At 37.8% G+C, this 20,138-nt stretch overlaps 1 protein-coding gene across 1 annotated transcript in view; it reads left to right on the top strand.

Moving 5' to 3' along the window:
• The window catches only part of TTLL11 (tubulin tyrosine ligase like 11), a 52,856-nt gene extending 34,175 nt beyond the window's left edge, over nucleotides 1-18,681 (top strand). Inside the window, 3 exon segments of the mRNA XM_030000493.1 lie at nucleotides 9,752-10,009; nucleotides 12,462-12,568; nucleotides 16,142-18,681. Of these exon segments, the coding sequence (XP_029856353.1) occupies nucleotides 9,752-10,009; nucleotides 12,462-12,568; nucleotides 16,142-16,431 (655 nt within the window). The 3' untranslated portion in view covers nucleotides 16,432-18,681.
• The last annotated feature ends 1,457 nt before the right edge of the window (nucleotides 18,682-20,138 follow it).

The raw sequence follows: 20,138 nt of genomic DNA, 5'->3' as shown, positions 1-20,138 counted from the left end.
GTCGTCTTTTAGCAGGAGAGATGATTGGCTTATTTTTAAGTAATAATTGGTCTCTAGTCTCTGAAAAAATTAGAAAGCAATAAAACTGCCTAGCACCCAGTTGCCACAAAATGAAAGCGTAAAGCCACATGACTTAACAGCAGTGTAATCATCAGTAGTGTTATTTGTGTATGTAGAATTCACCTACTTTAATAGGAGGATTACTGCTGGTAAAATGCAATTGCACTGCTGCTTTCTACTCCATTGGATGACAGGGTAAAGCTCCTTTTCTACCCTAGCATAATCATGACTGCTTTCTAAGAATAATTTCCACATGGGAAAAAATATCATGGGGCTTAGGTTTTTTCTGTTCTACTGTAAGACACTTGGTGGTCTAATTTAATGTTGGTTTCAATACATTATCAGGCTTTACAACTGGTTTGCCTTTGCAGTATCCTGTATTACTATTTTTAAGGCACGCTTTTCTAAAGGAAACAAAGGAAACTCTGGAGAAATAATGAGGCTCATAAGTACCTTAAAAGCAAATAGTGAACACAAATAAATCTACTAGGAATAATAAAAGCTACCTCCACAAAAAAATAAAGTATTGGGGACCATATTTAATGATCTTTGTTCTATAATAATTTTTTGCTACAGTGGAACAAAGTCTTCCGATGCAGGTTTTGCATTGCTTATCCATTATTTCATTATAGTAATGCCATATTTTCTGCAGCACTCAAATAAATGACAGGTAATAGCATAAGCATTCACTGCTTCTGTTACATTAAAAGTAATAAATCTTTAGCTGATGCAGACTGATATTACCATTATTCTTAAGAAGAGAAAGTTGGAAATAAAGAATCTCAATTAATAATTAGGAAATAACTGTTTTTTTCAGCACATTGCACCTGAGACTCCTCAAATGCATTTCTTCACTTTAATGATTTAAACTATGTATTAGGGAGTGCTATAGAAATAAAAACAGAGCTCAGGTGCAACTATTACATCCAGTTGGATGTTTATCCCAGGTGTGCAGTATCTGCTTTGTATCTCTAAAGGATGTCTTGTCTCTCTCTCTCTCTCGTGTGCTGCTGTACTGATTCCTGTCATCACCTTGTAAGGTAGGAGTTTAACGAAACTGGATTTAATCGCAGTATCACTGGTGAACACTTAGTGTTTGATACCAGGTTTGAAATGGTTTATTGGATTGAGCTTTAGTTTAAAATACAAGGGAATTAACATAGCCTTTCTGACTTCTGATTTGTGTAATAGGCTTGTTGAAAACCTAAACACCTCTTTTCATACATGTTTCTTTTTAAAACACCCTAAAATTAAGCCCTTTCTGATGTGGAAGATACTAAGATCACAAGCACCTAAATTGTCTAGGAGAAAAAAATTTTCAAAGCATAGTGGGACAAATCCTCGCTTATGAATCAGGGCAGATAAGATCCATTCCACACTATGGAGAATTCTTCAAATAACTGAGCAACTTGACTTTTGGGCTTCTCAGGTGTCTCTGAACCAGTGGTTTCTCTGGCTGGGTCATCTTCTGAAGTGCTTCCACGGCTGTGTTTTCAAGGGAAGGATGTAGATCTCTCCTGTTCCCTATGCTCTGGTATTTTATGGATGACTGCAGTGGTGTTAGCTGTTGCCCATATTGTGGTTTGTTTGGGGTTTTTTTTTAATGGAATCTGAAAGTTTATTTGTGTTATGGAATATCAGAAGCTATTATTTCTGTAGCATTCTCCATATAAAAGTAGATAACAGCATCTTGAATGGTATCATCTAGGAGTGAACAGAAATGACCACATTTGTGTAGGCTAAAACTGGAAGGTTGAGCACAGTGTGCCTCTGTACCATCTCCTCTTTCAGAAATTCCTCTGATCAATGCACAATTCAGACAAGAAAGGCTCTGTACAACTCCTTTGAAAGGGAAGTGTTAATCCTTGAATAATACTTGTTGGTAACTCCAGCAAGTATATCATTGCTTGTGTGGCTAGCAGACATGTTTCCTAATACAAACTGCATTTCTTCCTAGACAAAATGTGTAGGACAGCGCATCAGCTTGTCTTAGGTTTCGAGTTTGAAGTGGAGGCTCTAGTCTTCTCTGCATATGATATGAAAATGTCAGTAATATTCTCATCCATCGCTTTGTGTCCTTGGTGTGGAGCAAGTCAGGATCCACACTAAGTTTCTACATCTTGGAAACACTCATTAACAATGTGTTAAAGCGGCAAACTTTCAGTCTCTTCTGTTTTCTTTCAAAAGCTATTTAATCTTTAATGAGAAGTGTTTATTTTTATAATAAATCCATCCAATCTAAAGAGGCAGCGAACCATCCTTCTCAGAAAGGGGACTGATGTCTGTGGAGCTTAGAGTATGATACATGGTAAACAAATAACACTCATGGGACAGAAAATGGAGAGCCTGCAACTAGCAGATGCTGTGCGTTAGAGTTGCTGTGATTGTTGATGACAGACTGCAGGGGCTTTGATTTAACTTTTTCAAGAATCTGATAAATTATTTTGGTTTTGTTAAGCAAATGGCTATGGAGTACATCTTTAATTTGTCCTTGGATTCACCTAAAATGTGTTTGCCAACTCTCAGAAACAAACTTAGTGTGCTCCATTTCTTTCATCCTTCCAGCACGAATGCAATGTTAGGCCTTGAAGGTGCAGGCAAAATTAGGCATGGTCATGCTCACAATAAGGTTAAAATCTAAGTGAGGTGATTTAACTGCTTTATTTCTCTGTGATATGGATTCTTTTTTCTTAGAGCTGGAAATTCTAACTGCTTTCAGCACTTCCTGATTCCAGGAGACAGGACAGCTGCTGCATTTTCAAAATGTATTTTGTATGATGTGAAGTTAGTTGTCTGCCAACATGGTGATTATCAATCCTGATTTTTAATGTGATTGATTCTGCTCTTTGAAATATGGACTGTTTACTGTGGTTTCTTTGACTGCCGCAAAGCATTCCTGAAGTGTTGAATAAACTATATGTTTATAATGTTTCTAACAAAACTTAAAAAATCTCTTACTCTGTGGGGTTTAATATTCTTTTAATATTTTTATCTTTGTGCAACTTTATTATTATTTTGAAAGGAGGAAATGCGAGTGCTATTGACATTTTTTGCTTTGCCAGAGGGTGAAGAGGAGATGAATATTCAGTTTCTTCAAATGAAACTCACAAGTGGCCGGTACAAAACAAAAGATGCTGATTATTCACACAATGTGCAGTCAAACTATGAAATTTCTTGCTATCCCATACTGTGAGTGCTGGAAGTCTCTGTGTGTTAATAAAAGTAATGGGATTAGTTCATAAAAGAAAATTCATGAATGGTTGATAATGCAGAGACACTGCTTTGGCTTTGACTTACTGTTTCCTAATGGATTTATTTCTGTGAATGAGCACACAAATGTATTTCATATCTACACACTCCAGTAACAAACATGTATCTGTTTCTTGGGAGGTCCATATACTATGGTCATAAATGGGTGGATAGATAGATTTGTCATGCAAAATATTCTCTACTTTTAACTATGTTAACATAGTCTTTGCTTTGAGAATAGAGGCTCAGCTGAGGGAATAATTATAGCTTCAGAATGCAGAACATAATATTTTCTTTTATTAGGTAAGCAGTTGTCAGCTGATACCAAAATTGCTTAATTTATACTTCTAGCAATGCCCTAAATGTTAAAAATATCAAGTCAGCATTCTTAGAAATATTAATATTGCAATGCTTACCCAATTTTACTCTGAACTTGACAGCTAAATTTCATATACAAGTATACAAAATGCTGCAAATTTTGAAGCCTTTAATTAGTAGTTGCAAATTTGTTTGTCCCTTAGCAACTTATATTTGCATAAAGATTAAGGCCGGTCAGAATGAAAGGGATAAAACGTAGATGGAGGAAACATTAATAAATTAGTAATCATGTATAAAAGATAAGTAGTCTTAGATGTCGTTTCCGTAAGCTTTATTAAAATTGAAATTCTTTTTTAAAGATGCAGTTAATATTTTCTCCACAGTTGATAATTTCTAAAGAGAGATCTGTCATGAGCTGCAGAATTAGAGAAATTAATGTATTGAGGTCAGACATTAGTATGTAAATTAAGCTTTGCTTTTACTCTGTATGGCAACAGAAGCATTACCTTATATTTGACCTTTCATTCATTTAGCCTGACTCAGCTGTGTCAGTCAAAACAATTAATTCTAAGGAGCAGCTTTAAAGTGTGGGGCTCAGCTTTCTTCTCCTCCCCTTGCCCGTTGGAAGTCCCCTGAGAAATGAGCTAATGGAAGGAACCTGTGCAAGATGCTCTTTCTGGAGATTTGTTTCAGCATTTTGGAATTTCTGATCCCTTCCCCGCAACTCCACTGCAGCACTTGTCCACAGACATTTTGCAAGGTTTTCAGGGAGACTAGGGCCAAGTGTGAGAACCCTGTGTGTTGTACCCAGACTCCCAGGGTGAAGTCCTGAATGAGACAGCATTTAAGGTATTTCTTGGAAGTCACTTTCTGGAGTAAGAAAGAACTGGATGATAAATATGCATAGGAGTTTTTAGTAACACTTTGAATCTGACAGGTAACATTACAAAAATGTGTACTTCTGTATTTTCCAATTGACTGATAAATTAATGGTAGAAATGGAGGTGAAAATACTTTTTCATTGTTGCTGGACTTTGAGCTGTATTTCTGCTTTTTGTAGCTGTACTGCCAGTGCCTATACCAGTCTTTGATTGCATGACCCTTGGGGAGTTATGTCATCCGCTCACCCTTATGGTGTGGCGATGGCAGATGGTAGCGAAACACAGAAGAAAATGTAACGGTGCATTGCAAGTGAGTGTAATTTATCTAGCGATAGGGCAAAAAATATGTTGTGCACTGTTTCCTTGCAAAAATGTGCAGATCACAGTAAAACTCTGTTTTTATAGATACCGAGTCTGGCTGTAATATACCTAGCTAGGCAGTTTTTCTTAATTAGTCATGTTGAGACCACATTGAGATTGGGTGCATATAAGTGTGTTGAATAGATCTACAGAAAATAAACTTTTATTGAAATGTTGTCTGTGGTAGCAGTGGAGAATTATACTCCAAATATAGTCAGTGTAAATGCTTGCAGTTAAGGTGAGTGTGAAAAATAGGCAAGTCTATGTATCAACTCAGTTTTGCAGATACAGACAAGCTCTTGTGCAGGTTTGTTTTGGAAAGTCTTAGTTTTATTAAAAGTGAAAACTATAGCTTTAATCCAAATTATATGATCAAATTAATTAAGCTCTAGTGCATTAGAAAAGGAAACTTAAGGAAATCTTGGGGGAAGGGGGAAGCTAAAGAATCAAACCAAATCATTAAACTTGTAAAAGCAATAACCTGTAAAAGCAAATTAAGTAGTATATTCTCTCTTTTTTTATTTAATGGAAGTACAAGATTTGGTAATAAAGATTAGAATTAAGTTTTCTTGTTCTGATTTAAATATTTTATAGACTTTCCCAATGTGTAAGTGGAAAGGACTGAGACATGCAGTAACATACAAAAAAAGCTGGTTTTATTTTAAAAATACTTTTCTAATAAGAAATATGGTTTTAAGAGCTATTTCAGTAAAAGTTTGAAATGGGAAGCTGGTTTTGAGTTTTTATCCATGACCTCAAAGGCAGCTGTAGGCTTTTTTCCAAAGAAAGGCGGAGAAGAAGGAAATTCTAGATGGTAGTTTAGAACCTCTGCTTTATTACATTCAACAATAGTTTTTCATTGACCATAATAGAGGTTTTTTTCTACAAGCACAATTTTCTATGACCCTAATACAAACCAAACATAGTCCCATTTAATAATTTGACTGTGTCCGTTCCCCCTCAGTCAGAGAGACAGTCTTCTGTGGCTCCCAGCAGTAACGTGTCCAGAGTATCTGTTTACTATTATGGTTTGGGTGTTCTCATGACCATTTCACATTTCCTTTGAGGATGGGGGTTGAAAAATGAAAAGGCTGAAAAAAACCTCTTTTAAACTACTGCACTTCCTCAGAAGTTCCAGGGACTGTTCCTTCAGCAGGAAAGAGGTACGGATTTGTGAAGGAAGTACAGATTTGCAGAAGACGACTATGCTGAGAGCTGTTGTTCTACAAGTCAAACTTCTGTCTCAGTAGTGTAGTGGATGGACAGCACTCCAGCCTCCCTCCTGATGCTGGGCAGCACAGGCACCAAAGAGTGCTGGGGCTGTAATTAATTTCTCTGAAGCTGCTCCCTGTAACAGTCTCTTCAGCATTTTCTGTAAAAAATGAGATCTAATGAAATTTCCTCAGCTCTGCTTGTATCTTTTAAAGTAAAGCTTTATATTTTTCTAACTGAAAACATTAATGATGGATGAATAATGTACAATCCAAAACACTCAAGAATTTAGAATGAGAAAGGGTTCGGGGCTTCCGGGCATCATTAAAACGAGAGTTATGTTACAAACAACACAACCTCTCTCCCACTGAGTACAAGGTTTCACATTTGGTCAAGGTCTAGTTCACCTGGCTGAGTATTTGAATTTTTAAATTCATGAACAGACCTTTTAAGATTAAAAATAGAAGCCTGCATGCTTATTGTTTCTTGGCTGTACATACTCTCGCTCTTTTGGCAGCCAGAGGGTACTCCATGGCAGTGGAACCACCATCCAATCTTACATGAGAAAGAACAAAGCTAATAACTTATTACTTTAAGCTTTACTTAACTAAAGACAAAAATAACATTATTTTTCTACTTTCCTGTCTGCAGCAGACAGGAACATTACCCAAGCACTACCTAAGATTTTTATTTATTTTTTAAAGATTTTTTTTAGAGTCTTTTATCTCAAAAAATGATCACATTTACAGATACTCAATAGCAATGAATATAAGTGTGGATACAAAAGAAGTACTGTTATTTTAGAAGTTTGTAACAATAGTTGTCTTAGAAGAACAGATGCTTTGTGAATCGCAGCGTGACAGTCCCATCCGAGCAGCAATGCCTTGGCAGTTATGAGTACTTAAACACCAAAAGAGGCTGAATGCAGATGCTTTTTACAAAGAACTGTTGGAACCTCTGCTAATGTTCAAAGTTCATCTAAGTGAACTTGGAGCTGGCATTTGGTGCAGGGAGAAGTTTCCAGCCTCGGTTCTGCACTGAGCAGTCGCATCTGTGGTTATAGTTTGTGCAGATGCTGCAGTGGATGGTGAGCCGCTGCTGTTTGAAGGTAAGATCTGGAGGTGTGAATGAGTTCAGAGCCCACATTCAAGCAGGGTTGAAAACTTGGCCCCAAAAAAGTCTTTTAGAAATTAGATATTGCAATTTAGTTCATACCAATTAAAACCTTTTTTTTGCGATTCTTTTTTTTTTTTCCTGTAAGGGCCCTTTGTCTTACAGTTGCCATACATTTATTTTCATCATATCTCTCACTAGAAGTTAAAAGTATTAATTTGAAGTATTCTCTACTGAAAGCGGACACAGCATGGCAATGGATTAATGTCTTTCAGGGAAATTTAGAAGTAGAAGAGAGAGGCTGAAAATCGCATGGGGATATTTGTTATGGATGACTGACTACAGGATGGTTGTACGAGGGCTAAGGAAATCTGCCTTTTGCAGTCGAAGTTGGAACGTACAGATTTACTGTAGATCTGACTTAATAACATATGCAGTGCTGTGGGTGAATAATAACTCTGTTGATTGTTATCTTCAGCTGGAACAGAACTTTCTGAAGAACACTAAATCTGCTCAGGAACACAAAAGATCAATCTAGTAAAAGCACTAATTTTTTTAGTACCTAGTGTGAATTACACTTACTCTTGATGATAGGTACTTACAAAAGTGGCTGGAAAGAAAATGAAAACGAAAACCTGCATATGCTTAGTGGGTGTCAAATAATTACCAACAGCTATCAGACTTTCTGACCTTATGAGGATAGCAATCTTTAATTTTCTTTTGATATGTCAAACGCAGAAAAAAAGTAAAAATATGTCATGCTGAATAAACATGTAACATTTATTTTGGAACATCATTATCTCAATCAGCTTTATTCAGGGAATTTGGCAATGGCAATGAAGATGAAATAATGTATTTTGACAGTAGGCACAGAGGCTTTGAAGAAAAAATAATGGGATTGCCCAGAAATTGTCTTCTGAGTAGTGCAAGTATGCATTTATGTGAACTGTATTGCTTCTGAATGTATTGTTAGAATTTCTTCTTTGCAAATATATCTTACTGTACTTTTTGTACCTTACTTACTAGGGGAGGTAAAAGCTTCTAATCATTATTGGAAAATACGTTTAAATATAATTAGATTATTATAATCTCTAAGCATTTCCCATGAAATATTCCATGAAATTCCATGAAAGTCACCTTTTGCTGCATACCTTTGTTCAATGCTGATAACACCAACGTGCAGTTGCTATCTGCTGTTTCCTTGTCTATGTGGAAGAAGTTAGCCCGTTACCTTTCATGAGGTTGTAAAGACCTTTTGAAAGGAATATGGATATTCTACAGCTTCACAACAAATCTACATCGAGAAAAATAATTTGTGTGTTGTGGGGGGGAAAGGTTGAAATGTTTAGCTTTTAATGTTTAACTATGTGGATTAAAAAAAAAAAACAAACTGCCATTTTAGAAAAAATTAACTCAGTGGGGCCCAATTTGTTGAGAACCTGTTGTTACCTCAGCTTTATTAAGTGATCTAAGGAGCGTTACTGGTTACAACAAGGAAAAACAAGAAGGGAAGGAAAAAAAACCCTTTAAAAATTAAAAAAAAAAAAAACAAACAGGTTATGAAAGACAAATATTGTTCCAGATCAGGGATGCAGAAAGGAGCAATGCAATCTGATGTCCATCCAGGCTTTCTGTTACTAAACTAAGATGTCTTTATCAATGAATGCACTATAAATATTTTTGAAGCATTGCAAGGGAATCATGCAGGCATACCTTGATCAAGATTTTTAGAAGTAACTACTTATTGTCAGTGTTTCAATTTTGGAATGTTTTATATGAAATAAATTTAAGGGAAAATGATTTTCAGAAAATGCTAGAGTCCTATGGAAAATGTAATGTCTTAAATTGTCAAAATTGTGAGGTCCTGAAATCACTCGTATTTTAAAAAAATACTTATTTTTATAATTTTGTAGCTGGATTGATAGCTATCCCCCTGAACTTCTGAACACTGGTAATGTTTTCCATCTGTTTCTGCGGCTTGGGCAGTGCCCAGAAGGTACACAGCTAGGGGTTGTTGCAATTTAATACCTGCATAGCAAATTGCTGACCTCTTCCTAGGACACAATAGCCAAAGGGCCATATAAAAAGAAGGGCGTGGGGTCCAGGCGACCATGCGGTGTTAGGGTGACCAGGCACCCACTCTTACCTTCTTGGGGTGGTAAACCCAAGATTTTGATAAAGGAATGGTTTAGTATAAAACAAAATTTCAAAACTTACTGAAAAATGGTATGATTGTGCCCAGCTCCCAGTCATTTCAAGGGGAGTTACGAGTTAACGGTAGCTCCCACAATTAACCTGGTAATGGTGCAGCATCTGTTTGTCAATCGTATTTATAGGCGTTATTTTTGGCATCAGAGAATGGTCTGCTCGTTATCCTTTTAAATATTCCTATAACATGGTTTCTGTTTTTGAGAACCTTAGTATTTGTTCTTGATTCTTCATTATTGTAAAGATCTCGTAAAATAATGTTTTATAATTTAAAAACGTCCAGAAAGACAGCATATTGAATCTTCTAAGAATAAGGTTAACATAAGATACAATTATTTTATGTGCCACAGGTGTCAGACTTTGGAGCATGTGTCAGAAGCAAACGAAGAGCTGTTGGACGCGGGACCGGCAGACAGACCAGAATACGATACCACCAAAAGCCCAGAGGCTGGCCTCCCCTCCCTTTGTCTCAAGCAAGTGTTTCCCAAGTACGCGAAGCAGTTCAACTACCTGCGACTTGTGGACAGAGTGGCTGCACTGTTTATCCGATTTCTTGGTGTAAAAGGGACAAAAAAGTTGGGGCCAACAGGTTTCCGAACATTTATAAGGTTAGTAAAGTGAAGGTTTCTTTAGGAATTGCTTAAACCATCGTCGAGAACTTAGAAACTCCTGATCCTATGGGGTGGTACTGTTGTCCTTGTGCTTATCTTAGGTTTTGTTGAATAAAAGTGGGCCCTAACAGTGGTACAGTTTTTGCTTGTAGGTTTAGTAATGCCTTCTGAAGAAACTTTTCCCCATAAGTTCTATTGAACCATTGCTTATTTTTTATTAAAACAGATACATTTTTATCATTCCAAGCTCCCAAAATACCTGACCTATGAAACTGTGTCTAGTAGGAACTTGCATCTTTATTCTACAGCAGATCAGCAATACTTTGGGAGATACTATTTGCAGTCTTAGTCAACATGTCACGTTCCTAGTAAATTGTCAGAATACCATTGTGAGAAAGTGACAACTGAAATGGGCTCACTTGATCTGATTCTGTTCGCTGTGGGGGCACAGCCATCTGCCCCAGGCCACAGGAAAGGATTTCCAAATGCCAGTTGCTGATGCATTGTGCACCAAGGATTTGCATTGTGAAATTGCAACTTGCAATGGCAAGGAACTCAATTTATTTTTTCACGTACTTTTTATTCGTGAGGGTTTTTTTCATTGTTTTTTACGGATGTATCTGTTCTAGTCATGGTACAAATATCTCATTTTCTGTCTTTCATTGACAATGACAAAAGAAATGAGCAGCAGCAGCAGATGTACTCTTAAAATACAGGTCCTGTTTCTGTGCAGATGCATTTAGCATTCAGGAATGAATATAAACAATTTGATTTATACAACTTATGATATATAGAAAAAGATTGAAGGCATCTGCTCTATCCACAGACCAGTACAGGATTGTTTCAAGTTCTATATTTTCTATTGTTTAGTCCAGCCTTAATTCGACGCTTTTCAGATGAACACCAAATAAATGCCAACATTTTCTTTTAAGAATATTAAAATAAATTGCCATATCTCAGTGAAATAGTGTTTGCAGTTTCCTAATGCATATTAAATTAAACTTTTTAATATTGGCAAATATTTTGTTTATTTTTCCCAGAGGATCTATACCAACTACATGGCCCTTTTCTGAAATGCTGTCATTACTACTCATTTCAGAAATAAGGCCATGTTTCTAAGATGTGTGCTGTATCACTTTTCAAGAATAAAATGGTACACAAGTGTGACTTTTTATATATGTGTGTGCATGCATGTGTGGGCAAGTGGTTGCAGAGATTATCCACTCAAATTTTAGCTAATCGAAATCAGTTCCCCTTCAATAATTTCTTCGTTCTAAAAAATAACTAAAAGGGAAACACTGGCTCTAGTGGCTCTAGTCCTTGCTTGGATACTGCCTAAGATTTTTTGGGGACTATTTAGGCCAGACCTTAACTCTCTGTTTTAAGGGAGCTCTGCTTAGGCTACTAAAGAGTAAGATTCTTTTAAATTATCCAGCGTTCGGGGTTTGGGTTGTGGTTTTTTTTTTTTCCTTTTCTGGCTAAAAATTTTGGCCAGCTCTTTGGCATGTCCACTAGTTCCAGCAAGGCTGCCAGACATCTGGAAATACTGGACAGATGGCTAATTCTCATATATTGATCAACACTACACTGCAGGCTCAGACCACACAAGTGTCGGATCTCCTACATGTGCTTATCACCAAATGCCGGAGATGTATCCAGAGATGCTGCTGTTTTCCATGCAGTGTTCAGTAACGCACAGGGTAAATCTGTTCAGTGTTCAGGCATGAAGAAGTAATTCTGTGCCTGAAAGCTTTTCTCCAACCCTTTTAAAACAGGATCAGTCAGTCAAATGAAAGTATTCTCTGTGTAAACTCTGCCTCATGTAGATAGTCTGTGCAGATTTGTGTTGGGTTTTGCAATGTACCAATTAATACCATTCTGTTACAGCCTTGGAAAGCGTACTGGCAATAGCCTGGGAGAAAGCTGTGTGTAACAGTCAAGTCATATTTTTAATTGAAATACTCAGGTTTTCTCCCTCCTTCCCCCCCCCCCCCCCGCTTTGTTGCAAAATCAAAATAAGCCAGTTCATCTGTAATATGACCTGCTGCCTTTTTGTGGCTAGAGATTGATGTGAGATTGCACCATGTGCAAATTGGATTTAGGTGCACGCCTGGAAGTGGGCCACTCCTCCTGCCCAGGGCCACTTCTGGCAGAGGTGGTGCCTGCGTGATCTGAACTGGCAGCAGGACTAGGTACATACAGGAGATGCTCTGCATGTGAAAAATTCAGGGCTTGTACCATTTCAGATATGTAAACCTAATGGAGCGCTGGTTTGTTTGCTGTCTGCTGTAAGTGTTTTATTAGACTAAGCATGTTACGGTGAGTGTGTACATGTGATATGGGTAAACTTTTCTCCCAGTGTTCTTTCAGTTGCCCTTGCAGAATTTTTCCGAACTTGGAAGTTTGGACATAATCAGAATTTCTTCTTTATTTTGTCTGTTTTTAACAGAAACTGCAAATTGAGTAACAGCAATTTTTCAATGGCTTCTGTAGATATCTTATATATTGATATCACAAGAAGGTGGAACAGCATGGGAATCGACCACAAAGAATCGGGTAACACTATTTTGTGTTTGCAGACTATGGAAGCTGGGGGTTTTTTGCAATTTTGGTAGCTCAAGCACACTTCAAACATTCCATAAAAAAAAATGGGACCAAGGCGTGTACATCTGAGGCGCGTACGTGTACAACAAATTCTTCTGTTTAGTTCTGTGGCAGCTTCCCTTTATCTACAGAACAGATCACTCTTAGTTTTCAATTTATTTATTGGAAAAAGTCTTCTGCAAGCCCCTTTTTATGCTTGCAATTTTGCATTTGTAAGACTTGTTGCTGTTTGCAGAGAAGCATTTAAAACCATTTCCAGTGGAACCTTCAACTTAATTACAGTGTAAGAAGGTATGTCCATATTAGAGTAGCTTACATGGCCTAGCAAAACCCAGCCAAGCCAAAAGCTATGCAGGAGCTAGAAACAAGTATGCTTAACTTCTCTTTCTGATTTGTGTTCCCCAAAAAGGTTACTTTGGGAGCAAACAAAACTACCAGTGTTACTTTTCCTTTCCCAGGGAGTGTGTGTGTGTGTCCTGCCCAACAATACACTCCCTTTCTTCATTTTCATTGTCATTCTGATGGGCGAGGGAAGGACAATAGGTTTCTGCACAAACTTGCACAGTGCTCAGCTATTAAATAGGCTCTTATTAAGGACGAGTAGCAGTGCGTTTTTGCTACAAGCACCCCTTGCTGTAAATTGTTCATACAGGAGCTAGGTCAAACAGCCAACATAGCCTTCAGTAGTGAATTACCTCCCCATCTGCTTTGGTCACATTTTTAGATCTGAGACAGTAATCTATCAAATAGCAGAGTTCAGGGATTATTTTCTTGTTATTTTACATTTAATATATAGCTTAATTTCTAGAACTGCTATTACATTTCTATATGAAGTTGAGTCCATAAATTTGGCAACTTTTCTGTATAGCTTTTGTAAAATGTTGAATAATTTAAATTGTGTTAATACTCCTATCTCAGAAAAAAAACCCAAAACATTAAATGTTCCTGATGACGTTTTTTGAGCCATTTATAGCAGGGAAATAGCAGTTGGAGTATTCTGGGAGGTTTTATGCCCCTGCTTCTTGTGGCCATCAAGGAGGATTGTCAAGGTTCCATTTAAATCTGTGGGATAAAGAAATCCACATTGATGCTGCTGGCATAAACTAGCATGCTGGTCACAGAGCTGCAAGCTGGCATCTTCCCAGAAATCGGTTCAAAATATATTTTTATGTAAGAAGCTGAACATGGACATCAATGCATATACTCCTGCATCTTTTTTTTTTTTTTTGAATGGTAAAATAGCAGAAGACACAAAAGTCTCCAAGTTGAGACTGACTTTTGTATTTGTTATCCCACCTCCCTAAAATACGTCTGTAGTTCCCTCCTGCATAAACATCAAGAATTAGTGACACACATAAAAGACCATGGTCAGGTATGACAGCAGTAAAATTATTTATATATAACCTTTTTTTGAGTATTTGAACATGCTTCAGAAATGTTAATGAAGCTTATATTTGTATGAAATAGATAAGTATTATTTTGTCTTGCTTGAACATAGGTATCCTATAATATCCTGTAGAGTCTGTGTATATGAAGTCAGATAAGGGAAAAGGAGAATAAGTAAAATAGACTCTTCACATGGCTGATGAAAAGAATAAATCCAGATCTAAGATTAGAAGGGAGAAAAGGAAAGTATAATGCAGAGGAGATAGTATGGTTTATTATGCGTGAACTCCCGTACTACTTTAGGTAGGTTATGGTCACCTTAGTTTCACAGGTATGTAAAATTTGAGCATTTGCATTTAGCATTTCAGTGTGGGTATAAGTAATTTATGTGGTTAGCTGATAGAATTTCACTAGCAAAAATAATAGAAATGCAAGTGAATATTCAGGCTTTCAGAAATGAAGAGATTTATTTGTTGACAGTCTCAATGAACCAGATGTTTTCTAGGTGTTACAACACAAAATACCCAACCATTTCTGTTGGCTTTGTGTTTGGCCCACTTCCAGCTGTAATCAATACAGTAACTATTGCTGTTGTCATAAAACAGCAGCTTCTAACTTTTTTATTAAATGCTTCACATGAGTGTCACTTATGGGGGAGAAAGTGTGTATGCTACCAAAGGTGCTTTCCCTGCCTGCAGCTCACCGTGACTGATAAAATAATTTACTGAGCTGGCAGCTGCTGCTTTCAGATAACTCACCAATTCCTTTGCAAGCTATTTTATAGGCAAGATCGTAAGCGACCCCAGCTGCAGCCTTAGTTGAGAGAAATTATACTTCAGAAGGTAATTGTAATATTTTGAAAAGGTGCCTTTCCTGCAGCATAAATAAGCCAACAGTAAGTTAAAAAAACCAAACTTTTCAATATCACATCCTAAAATAATCTTCTTAAGTGTATGTTCAAACTGGGAAGCCAGTTAAAGCACAAAGCAGCTATAACTGTTCCTTGTTGCTGGCATTCTGCAAAACCAATTGTGGTCTGGCTTCTTAATTAAGAATTAAAGTAGGTATTACTTAAAGGTTTTAAATACAATAATTAGTGTTAATATGCAGCCCCTCTTTCCATTGGCTGTGGTAATGTGTTATTAGTAAGATGTGATTGAGCAACACCTGAAGAGTCTGTACTGCAGCATGTGGCTTCTGCAGGGGACTTTTGTTTGTGAAGGGGCAGAGCAGAGAGTTTTATTATAGCACAGAAATTTTTTGGCACTACACTCCTTTCCCTTCGTACACACTTCAACTGTTTTTCATTCAGTTGAAACAAAACTACTATTGTAGAGTTACTGGGTATGGCTGAAAAAAATGGCCTCTTCGCCTTCAAAAGGAAGGCTAAGGATTCATACCTAGTACAGTCTTTGCAGAAGGAAAGTAACGCTTCGAATAAACTCACTTCTGTGATAAGGTGGTACTTGGTAATGGGGTTATCTTTATAGTGCTGCAGACTGAAATGGCATACTGTTTCGGTAGTTCTACATTTGAACTTTTTAGATCCATCTCTAAAAATACAAGGTTTCAATGACCCAATTCAGTTGCCGATATAAACTTTTTTTTCCTCCAGGTAGATTGTCTTCCTTGAAGCTCAATATGTTACTCTGTGTCTGATTTGGTTTCAATTTAATATTTGAGGCAGAAGAAATCAAGGCTGATATCACATCAATTTAATTGTACAATATCTTAAAATTGGTTATTGCTGTACCAGTTTGCCTCTGGATGCCAGGGTGCTGGTCGGGCTGATGTCTGCAAAACCAGAAATAGCCTCAGTGACAGAGAGTATCACCTGTCTGTAACCCAGCCTGGGTATGCCCTGTACTGAAATACTAAATGAGCGTGTGTGTTACATACAAATAAAACCTTGTCTTTTGGTCTTTGAAGTACAGACAATTTCTTTTCTTGGTGAGGATTCTAGATGGCTGCTGTTTAAATTAAAAGATGTTAACTAACACGATTGTATGTGTCCATACCCAGCACATATACATTTGGCCTTGCTGCCAAAAGAAGCAAGAGACAGTATTATGCTTAAAGAATATAGTTTGCTAGAGAACACTCTGCTGTGAATCTCCTATAAACACCTTTTCCTTGCAGGAATGTGTTTGCAAGCCTTTGTCGAAGCTTTCTTCTGTCTGGCTCAGAAAAAATATAAATCCCTCCCACTTCACGAGCAAGTGGCATCGCTAATTCATTTTTGTGAGTATCATCTGGCTGCCCTGGATGAAAAGCGCCTGGTTTGTGGCCGCGCAATCGTGGACCGCCGAAGTGCAGTAGTTCCTTGTCAGGCAGATGGACTTCACCTTACACCAGCTGCATATACACCCCTCCTGAATCGCACGGCCACGGTGAGTAAATTTGCAGATTATAGAAGTCATCGCTATTAATGGTGCTAATTCACCAGGACAGAACTGAGAATTAATTCCCAGGTACGTGCGTGTACTGCAGAAGGAGAGACAGACTCTTGAATTCCTTCATCTGATAGTTGCAATTATTTATTTCAGCTTTTTTTATTTACGCTCTTCAAAAAGTCTACTGCAAGATCCCATTCTCAAATAATGATCCTGGCAATGGCTATTTATTTACCTCTCTGTTGGACCTACAGTACACCTCATGTGACAAACTGTGCTTTCATCCCAAGTGTATAGAAAACCATGTGTGAAGACAAGGACCAAAATACAGTGGGATGATAACCAGCGTCATGGGATTAGTTGCACTGATCGAGAGGCACACTCATATCAAAGGAATTTTGTTGCTTTGTATGCACTGGAGGTATCATGGAAACCAAGTAAGGAGCTGCAGTCTCAAATACCAGTTGTGGACTTTGGAAAACTGAAACCTGGAATTATGTTTGTGGTCAGACTTCAGGTTTTGACCCTCTCCTTTCAGTGGCTTGGACTGCACATGTTGGAATCAATGCAGATTTGGTCATTGTCTATGTACTTATTTTTTTAAAGTCAGTCTTAAAACACTGAAATCCCATTTTGGCTTCTACTGCTTTGTACACGTCTTTGCCATGACAAGTACTGTTAATTTTTTAAAGAAAAACTAAAGATGTTTATCCTTTTGCTTCCACAGAACCAATAAGCTCACACTTATTCACAGAAAATTTGACTTAATGAAGTAAATTTTTTCTGTGAATCAAGTGGTGGTTTTGTCTTCAGGTACTAAGCACTGCTTCTGCAAAAAGCTTTACACTGTAAAGGCCTAAGAGTTCATTTAAATTCCAGTGAAACCAATCCTGTCACTGACTTTAGGCTAACTTCTAGGTTTGCTTATTTTTTGCCTTTTGTATGTTTGTTACCCTATTTGGACCTGCAGTAACACCTAGAGCAGATTTTTTTTTTTGTCTTTGCACACATTCTTCATTTTTTTCCCCTTAAATAACAGTATAACTCTGTACAAATTAGATCTATATTATTTAACAGGATATTTTGTCAAGAATGCTGGGCTATACCACTGGAGTTGTACAGAGTAGTCTTATTTTTCAAGAAATGAACGATGACTTCCATAATCACACTCTTCCTGGGGGGTGGCTACACAGAACATGAGACTGGCTGAAAGGACAGGAATAACTTGGAACTTCAGGGCTGTTCAGTCAAATTCTTTTTGGTCTGATATTTTATTACAATAATGTATGTCTACATCCAAGTTTGATTTTTCCTCCTTTGTTCTATTTTGTAATGTTAATGAGTCTGCTGGTGTTCTAGTGTTCCTCATACTGTCAAAAATCGCAAAGCTGTAAGATGGGACAGGGTCTGGGCATTTAGCTTTGGATTGGAGAAAATTACCTGAGCTCCATGTCAAAATGTTCCAATGGCTGGTGTGTCAGAAACGTGACCTTGGAAGCACATTGTCAGTGCAGAGGGAGTCCACTCATTTAAAGTCATGGACAAAATGCACGCATGGTATCGAGTGAGTTCTCACTTCAGGAAAAGTTTAGAGTTTCTTTTCTGATATTAGTTTTAAGCAGCATGCATTTTTCCTAAGTGGCAATCAGCAGCATGGCAATACAATGCAGAAGTCAAGCTGAGCCCACAAGAAACTAATACCTAGCATGTGTTAATATCGGATGTGGGCATCCCTTCTTCTTTTTGTCTTTTTCTGTAACACCAGTAAGAGTAGTAGTAGATGATCTTTTTTAGTTCAACGGTTAGAATGTTTGAAATTTTATGTATTGTACGTAAGAGGACAATTGTAGACTAATGCCGCTGCCCTCAGCCTTGTTTAAGTTTCATAAAGATTATTGCAGTATGAAGATAAAATGCCAAACTCCAAGGTCTGGCATCTGTCAGAACAAATGAAGCTGAAAGGGTCATTTTTTTCACACTTTCATTGTAATATATTTGAAGACATTCACAAGTTGAAAAATGGTTACTTCTCATTTTGTGACATCTGACATTTGTCTTGCGATTGGCAGTGTGTTACTAGAAAATAGCTTACAGTTTCTCTCATCTTGTGATTGATGTCCTGTAAAGACAGAGCTACAGAAGAGTCGGATTTGAAATGCTACAACTGCGAATGCTTTTCCTTACAGCTTTCAAGTGGTACAATCTATGGCCTAAAATATCCAGGTTTTGCTATTGTATAAGTTACCCTGCTATCAGTGGAATAAATTAACTATTGTATATAATGAACACTGGTAAGATCTCTCTCTGTTTTAGAGATCTTTATATTCTCTGGATCTAATTCAGATTTTTATAGCCCGTGCATACAGAAAGTGATGCAGCATGCCCTGTTTATCTCCCGCTTCAAACACGAAGGGTCCCTTGTAGAATAGTCAAAATATTCAATTATCTGCCTCTAGTAATCCAGTGTTCATGTATTTATATAATTGGAAAATTGAATGCCATATTATTCTCGGGGGGAGGAGGGGGATAAAACAGGAGGGTACTTTAGAGACTTAATGACAAAGTCACATTTCTCTTCCCTGCCATCTAATGCAATTTCCTCTGCATATTATTTAACATCCAAAGCAATTTCACATAGCCTTTAAGTTACCAGTCTGTGCACACAGAAAAAAATGACCAGAGACACTTTATTCAGAACCATGAATGCTAATGTACTGATAATCTGTTAATCCTGAGGTACCTTCCTAGCAAAAGAAACAATACATGAAAGGCAGTAGGCGTTGGTTTTTTAAATAATACTTTTCTATGTATTCTTTTCAGAGAATAACACAGCACTCACTATTCCATTTATGACATAGACTTCACTGGTATGCAATGTTCATATCCTCTTTCTCGTTACCAGACACGCTGGGTCTGATATTCCTCACTGGGTATAAATCAGATTAAAAACACTTCAATACCTAAGGAAGATTTGAGGCAAGTGAGTCCAGAATTTCAATCCAGACATCCCCCTTCCCTGCAGGCTTGTATCTAGCCCAAATGTGCCCAAACTCATTCGGTGACCCCTTGTTTGATTTTGAGTTCTTTCTCTGCATAAGGCTGTTGTAGGCTAAATCACCTGAAATTTGTCTTCTGCCTAATCTGGACTGGGCTCTTGATGCTTCATTGCCCTCTGCCCAAATGCCCGACTCGCCCCGTTACAGCCGTGTGTTTTGGGAACATTTAACATACACCAAGTGGATCACTTCACTTGCCACGTGCTTCTAGACACTTTCCTTTAAAACACAGCTGCAAAGCGAGGTACTCAGCTAATTAGACAATTACACTCAGGTGAGAGACCCGAGGGAGCCCTTGAGGGCCATGCTAGGGTTGCAGGAGGAGCTGCCGCAGGAGGAGCTGCCCGCGGGGGCCTGCCTGCATGGCGCCTCAGCTCTGCGCTTGCTTGCTGTGGCATGAATGACTTCCATAGCCACCGTCCCAGCTCCTTGTTTCTAGCCAGCGCTGTGTCTGACCTTATTCTGATCGCTGTCTGATGGGCAGTGACAATCTGCTTCTAAATATTACCCTGTTCCCTCTAACTTGTTTTCTTCTCCATCATGCTTTGCTGTCTTTCCTCCTAATTCCACTGTTTTGCTTCTCAGCTTGCCTGATAAACTGATGTGGTTAATTTGGCTGAATCCCTTAGTTCAGCTTCCTATGTGGCTGTACAGCCGTTTCTGGAAGACGTGTGCCTTCATTTTGAA

Source organism: Aquila chrysaetos, chromosome 24 (assembly GCF_900496995.4).
Source record: "Aquila chrysaetos chrysaetos chromosome 24, bAquChr1.4, whole genome shotgun sequence".
Classification (NCBI taxonomy): Eukaryota; Metazoa; Chordata; class Aves; order Accipitriformes; family Accipitridae; genus Aquila; species Aquila chrysaetos.
Note: the sequence above shows the minus strand (reverse complement) of the source record. Positions and strands in the feature narration are given on the sequence as shown.